Raw genomic sequence first — 7035 nt, forward strand, 5'->3', positions numbered from 1 at the left:
ACCGGCGTAACAGTAGAGTTGGTTGTTATCAGTTTGGACCGGCGTAACAGTGGAGTTGGTTGTTATCAGTTTGTACCGGCGTAACAGTGGAGTTGGTTGTTATCAGTTTGGACCGGCGTAACAGTAGAGTTGGTTGTTAGCAGTTTGGACCGGCGTAACAGTGCAGTTGGTTGTTATCAGTTTGGACTGACTTAGTTGCTGACTGTGTTTCCCTGTCCCATTCTCCAAGCCTGCTCACTTGAGGACTGAGCACTTTGTGACGGCGTGTTTCCCAGAGTACTTTAGTCTTCCAGTCTGACAGGACCAAGCTAGTGCTGTTGATCCCTCCTGCTAGAGGATTAATCCACGTTCTGCACCGTCATGGAAACACACACGCACACGCACACGCACACACACACACACACACACATACACACACACACACACACACACACACACACACACACACACACACACACACACAGACACAGACACACACACAGACACAGACACAGACACACACACACACACACACACACACACACACACACACACACACACGTAGAGACTGCAGATGTAGAGGGTGGGCCAAGGTGTGTGTGTGTGGTTGTTGTGTACTGGGACTTGGATGTGTGTAAGTGTGTGTGTGTGTAATGCTGACCTCCGTCCTCTGACCTCTGTAGAACCTGTGGTTCCGGGTCAGGAGAACGCTGCAGAGCCACAAGCCACGCTGGTGCAGAGAACACAAAGACTGGAACCTCTACCTGTTCTCCCCTCAGAACTCGTGAGTCATACACACACACACGCACGCACACGCACGCTTCAGGAAGGGTGGTCACGTGTGTTTGCCAGGCGGAGGTCCTGGGCTCCAGCCTCGGTATGAGCCCAATTAGGAGGAAGCGGTTCTCGCTAAGCAAACAGCATGACATCCTTATCACACTACATACAGTGAGGGGAAAAAAGTATTTGATCCCTTGCTGATTTTGTACGTTTGCCCACTGACAAATAAATGATCAGTCTATAATTTTAATGGTACGTTTATTTGAACAGTGAGAGACAGAATAACAACAACAAAATCCAGAAAAACGCATGTCAAAAATGTTATACATTTATTTGCATTTTAATGAGGGAAATAAGTATTTGACCCCCTCTCAATCAGAAAGATTTCTGGCTCCCAAGTATCTTTTATACAGGTAACGAGCTGAGATTAGGAGCACACTCTTAAAGGGAGTGCTCCTAATCTCAGCTTGTTACCTGTATAAAAGACACCTGTCCACAGAAGCAATCAATCAATCAATCAGATTCCAAACTTTCCACCATGGCCAAGACCAAAAAGCTCTCCAAGGATGTCAGGGACAAGATTGTAGACCTACATAAGGCTGGAATGGGCTACAAGACCATCGCCAAGCAGCTTGGTGAGAAGGTGACAACAGTTGGTGCGATTATTCGCAAATGGAAGAAACACAAAATAACTGTCAATCTCCCTCTGCCTGGGGCTCCATGCAAGATCTCACCTCGTGGAGTTGCAATGATCATGAGAACGATGAGGAATCAGCCCAGAACTACACGGGAGGATCTTGTCAATGATCTCAAGGCAGCTGGGACCATAATCACCAAGAAAACAATTGGTAACACACTACGCCGTGAAGGACTGAAATCCTGCAGTGCCCGCAAGGCCCCCCTGCTCAAGAAAGCACATATACATGCCCGTCTGAAGTTTGCCAATGAACATCTGAATGATTCAGAGGAGAACTGGGTGAATGTGTTGTGGTCAGATGAGACCAAAATGGAGCTCTTTGGCATCAACTCAACTCGCCGTGTTTGGAGGAGGAGGAATGCTGCCTATGACCCCAAGAACACCATCCCCACCGTCAAACAGAGGTGGAAATATTGTGCTTTGGGGGTGTTTTTCTGCTAAGGGGACAGGACAACTTCATCGCATCAAAGGGACGATGGACGGGGCTTTGTACAATCAAATCTTGGGTAAGAACCTCCTTCCCTCAGCCAGGGCATTGAAAATGGGTCGTGGATGGGTATTCCAGCATGACAATGACCCAAAACACACGGCCAAGGCAAGAAAGGAGTGGCTCAAGAAGAAGCACATTAAGGTCCTGGAGTGGCCTAGCTAGTCTCCAGATATTAATCCCATAGAAAATCTGTGGAGGGAGCTGATTGTTCGAGTTGCCAAACGTCAGCCTCGAAACCTTAATGACTTGGAGAAGATCTGCAAAGAGGAGTGGGACAAAATCCCTCCTGAGATGTGTGCAAACCTGGTGGCCAACTACAAGAAACGTCTGACCTCTGTGATTGCCAACAAGGGTTTTGCCACCAAGTACTAAGTCATGTTTTGCAGAGGGGTCAAATACTTATTTCCCTCATTAAAATTTAAATCAATTTATAACATTTTTGACATGCGTTTTTCTGGATTTTGTTGTTGTTATTCTGTCTCTCACTGTTCAAATAAACCTACCATTTAAAATTATAGACTGATCATGTCTTTGTCAGTGGGCAAACGTACAAAATCAGCAGGGGATCAAATACTTTTTTCCCTCACTGTACATACACACACACACACACACACACAAACGTACTTCTTGTCTCACCTTCTCATAGATACTGTATCTTCCTCCTCTGTGCTGATTCCTCTCTCCCCCCTCCCTCCCTCTAGGTTCCGTGTCTGGGGTAAAGGTCTGATCTCTCATAAGATGTTTGATCACGTGGTCCTGGTCTTCATCTTCCTCAACTGCATCACTATAGCTCTGGAGAGACCCAGCATCCAGCCTCACAGCACCGTAAGACACTAGGGGCTGATGGGATACCGTGGTTTACTATAAACCAGTATTTACTATACACCAGGCTTTTTTTTTACTTTACCTTCTAGAACGTTATTTCAATGTTTGGTTTGTTAAATGTTTTGCTACTTGAGTCGTCTTTCACCATCTTCTCCTGGTGCATGCTGCTTCCCACACCAAGCCCTGCCCCCTGTCACACCAAGCCCTGCCCCTTTGTCACACCAAGCCCTGCCTCCTTGTCACACCAAGCCCTGCCCCCTTGTCGCACCAAGCCCTGCCCCCTGTCACACCAAGCCCTGCCCCCTGTCACACCAAGCCCTGCCCCCTGTTACACCAAGCCCTGCCCCCTGTCACACCAAGCCCTGCCCACTGTCAAACAAAGCCCTGCCCCCTGTCACACCAAGCCCTGCCGCTTCCCACACCAAGCCCTGCCCCCTGTCACACCAAGCCCTGCCCCCTGTCACACCAAGCCCTGCCCCCCTGTCACACCAAGCCTTGCCCCCTTGTCACACCAAGCCCTGCCCCCTGTCACACCAAGCCTTGCCCCCTGTCACACCAAGCCCTGCCCCCTGTCACACCAAGCCCTGCCCCCTGTCACACCAAGCCCTGCCCCCTGTCACACCAAGCCCTGCCCCCTGTCACACCAAGCCCTGCCCCCTGTCACACCAAGCCCTGCCCCCTGTCACACCAAGCCCTGCCCCCTGTCACACCAAGCCCTGCCCCCTGTCACACCAAGCCCTGCCCCCTGTCACACCAAGCCCTGCCCCTTGTCACACCAAGCCCTGCCCCCTGTCACACCAAGCCCTGCCCCCTGTCACACCAAACCCTGCCCCCTGTCCCACACCAAGCCCTGCCGATTCCCACACCAAGCCCTGCCCCCTGTCACACCAAGCCCTGCCCCCTGTCCCACACCAAGCCCTGCCCCCTGTCACACCAAGCCCTGCCCTGGAGTCACAAACACTTTCTTGAACACTTTCTTGCCGTTCATTCTTGCCGTTCGATCTGCATGGTCAGATAGATGCAACGAGATGTTGGTGACAACTCATTGACTTCTCAAACCCCAAACCCCGGCCTGGTCTGGTCTGTTTCGCAAGCGTTCCCGGAAGTCTTGCGATGTTTCGCCTCTGGGTTTAGAAACTAGAGCGGTAATATACTTTCTCTCCTACTCTCCCTCCAGGAGCGAGTGTTTCTGAGTGTCTCCAACTACGTGTTCACTCTAATCTTCCTGGCTGAGATGACTGTCAAGGTAATAATACCGTCTGTTTCAGTCTGTTGTCTGTTTGTCTGTTGCCTGTTTCTGTCTGTTGTCTGTTTCTCATGCTGTCTGTTTCAATCTCATGCTGTCTGTTTCAGTCTGTTGTCTGTTTGTCTGTTGTCTGTTCAGTTTTCATGCTGTCTGTTTCAGTCTGCTGTCTGTTTCAGTCTTGTCTGTTTCAGTCTTGTCTGTTTCAGTCTATTGTCTGTTTCAGTCTCATGCTGTATGTCTGCAGTTTGTTTCAGTCAGCTGTCTGTTTCAGTCTTCTGTTTTTCAGTCTGCTCTCTGTTTGTCTCATGCTCTCTGTTTCTGTCTGCTGTCTGTTTCAGTCTGCTGTCTGTTTCAGTCTGCTGTCTGTTTCAGTCTGCTGTCTGTTTCAGTCTGTTGTCTGTTTCAGTCTGCTGTCTGTTTCAGTCTGCTGTCTGTTTCAGTCTGCTGTCTGTTTCAGTCTGCTGTCTGTTTCAGTCTGTTGTCTGTTTCAGTCTGCTGTCTGTTTCAGTCTGCTGTATGTTTCAGTCTGCTGTCTGTTTCAGTCTGCTGTATGTTTCAGTCTGCTGTCTGTTTCAGTCTGCTGTCTGTTTCAGTCTGCTGTCTGTTTCAGTTTGTTGTCTGTTTCAGTTTGTTGTCTGTTTCTGTCTGCTGTCTGTTTCAGTTTATTGTCTGTTTCAGTTTGTTGTCTGTTTCAGTCAGCTGTCTGTTTCAGCCAGCTGTCTGTTTCAGTCTGCTGTCTGTTTCAGTCTGCTGTCTGTTTCAGTTTGTTGTCTGTTTCAGTTTGTTGTCTGTTTCAGTTTGTTGTCTGTTTCAGTCTGCTGTCTGTTTCAGTCCATCAGTCGGCTGTCTGTTTCAGTTTGTTGTCTGCTGTATGTTTCAGTCTGCTGTATGTTTCAGTCTGTTGTCTGTTTCAGTCTGTTGTCTGTTTTAGTGTGCTGTCTGTTTCAGTCTGCTGTCTGTTTCAGTCTGCTGTCTGTTTCAGTCTGCTGTCTGTTTCAGTCTGCTGTCTGTTTCAGTCTGCTGTCTGTTTCAGTCTGCTGTCTGTTTCAGTCTGTTGTCTGTTTCAGTCTGCTGTATGTTTCAGTCTGCTGTCTGTTTCAGTCTGCTGTATGTTTCAGTCTGCTGTCTGTTTCAGTCTGCTGTCTGTTTCAGTTTGTTGTCTGTTTCAGTTTGTTGTCTGTTTCAGTTTGTTGTCTGTTTCAGTTTGTTGTCTGTTTCAGTTTGTTGTCTGTTTCAGTTTGTTGTCTGTTTCAGTCTGCTGTCTGTTTCAGTCTGTTGTCTGTTTCAGTCTGCTGTCTGTTTCAGTCTGCTGTCTGTTTCAGTCTGCTGTCTGTTTCAGTCTGTTGTCTGTTTCAGTCTGCTGTATGTTTCAGTCTGCTGTATGTTTCAGTCTGCTGTCTGTTTCAGTCTGCTGTATGTTTCAGTCTGCTGTCTGTTTCAGTCTGCTGTCTGTTTCAGTCTGTTGTCTGTTTCAGTCTGTTGTCTGTTTCAGTCTGCTGTCTGTTTCAGTCTGCTGTCTGTTTCAGTTTATTGTCTGTTTCAGTTTGTTGTCTGTTTCAGTCAGCTGTCTGTTTCAGTTTATTGTCTGTTTCAGTTTGTTGTCTGTTTCAGTCTGCTGTCTGTTTGTCTGCTGTCTGTTTCAGTCTGCTGTCTGTTTCAGTCTGCTGTCTGTTTCAGTCTGCTCTCTGTTTCAGTTTGTTGTCTGTTTCAGTCTGCTGTCTGTTTCAGTCTGCTGTCTGTTTCAGTCTGCTGTCTGTTTCAGTCTGCTGTCTGTTTCAGTCTGCTGTCTGTTTCAGTCTGCTGTCTGTTTCAGTCTGTTGTCTGTTTCAGTCTGTTGTCTGTTTCAGTCAGCTGTCTGTTTCAGTCTGCTGTCTGTTTCAGTCTGCTGTCTGTTTCAGTCTGTTGTCTGTTTCAGTCTGCTGTCTGTTTCAGTCTGCTGTCTGTTTCAGTCTGCTGTCTGTTTCAGTCTGCTGTCTGTTTCAGTGTGCTGTCTGTTTCAGTCTGTTGTCTGTTTCAGTCTGTTGTCTGTTTCAGTCTGTTGTCTGTTTCAGTCTGCTGTCTGTTTCAGTCTGCTGTCTGTTTCAGTCTGTTGTCTGTTTCAGTCTGCTGTCTGTTTCAGTCTGTTGTCTGTTTCAGTCTGCTGTCTGTTTCAGTCTGCTGTCTGTTTCAGTCTGCTGTCTGTTTCAGTCTGCTGTCTGTTTCAGTCTGTTGTCTGTTTCAGTCTGCTGTCTGTTTCAGTCTGCTGTCTGTTTCAGTCTGTTGTCTGTTTCAGTCTGCTGTCTGTTTCAGTCTGCTGTCTGTTTCAGTCTGCTGTCTGTTTCAGTCTGCTGTCTGTTTCAGTCTGCTGTCTGTTTCAGTCTGCTGTCTGTTTCTGTCTGCTGTCTGTTTCAGTCTGCTGTCTGTTTCAGTCTGCTGTCTGTTTCAGTCTGCTGTCTGTTTCAGTCTGCTGTCTGTTTCAGTCTGCTGTCTGTTTCAGTCTGCTGTCTGCTGTCTGTTTCAGTCTGCTGTCTGTTTCAGTCTGCTGTCTGTTTCAGTCTGCTGTCTGTTTCAGTCTGCTGTCTGTTTCAGTCTGCTTTCTGTTTCAGTCTGCTGTCTGTTTCAGTCTGCTGTCTGTTTCAGTCTGCTGTCTGTTTCAGTCTGCTGTCAGTCCTGGAGGTCTTGTCATGTTAATGTTCTGTCTGTAGATTGTAGCGTTGGGGTTTTGCTGGGGTAAACAGAGCTACTTGAAGAGCAGTTGGAATGTGCTGGATGGGATCCTGGTGTTTGTCTCTCTGGTGGACATCCTGGTTTCTCTGGCCTTGACCGGAGGGAACCGCATCCTGGGAATCCTCCGAGTATTACGGCTGCTACGCACACTACGACCTCTCAGGTAGGACCACACTACGACCACACTACGACCACACTACGACCACACTACGACCACACTACGACCACACTACGACCACACTACGACCACACTACGACCTCTCAGGTAGGACCACACTACAACCACACTACAACCACACTACGATCACACTA

At 48.1% G+C, this 7035-nt stretch overlaps 1 protein-coding gene across 1 annotated transcript in view; it reads left to right on the forward strand.

Moving 5' to 3' along the window:
* Nucleotides 1-662: 662 nt before the first annotated feature.
* Nucleotides 663-7035, forward strand: part of LOC311125102 (voltage-dependent T-type calcium channel subunit alpha-1H-like) — a gene marked incomplete at both ends in the record, with an annotated part of 12580 nt that continues 6207 nt past the window's right edge. Inside the window, 4 exons of the mRNA XM_084199173.1 lie at nucleotides 663-763; nucleotides 2648-2771; nucleotides 3949-4017; nucleotides 6702-6886. Of these exons, the coding sequence (XP_084055299.1) occupies nucleotides 663-763; nucleotides 2648-2771; nucleotides 3949-4017; nucleotides 6702-6886 (479 nt within the window). The remainder of the gene's footprint in view (nucleotides 764-2647; nucleotides 2772-3948; nucleotides 4018-6701; nucleotides 6887-7035) is intronic.

The sequence above is a fragment of the Coregonus lavaretus genome (assembly GCF_964263955.1).
Source record: "Coregonus lavaretus genome assembly, contig: HAP1_SCAFFOLD_8920, whole genome shotgun sequence".
NCBI lineage: Eukaryota > Metazoa > Chordata > Actinopteri > Salmoniformes > Salmonidae > Coregonus > Coregonus lavaretus.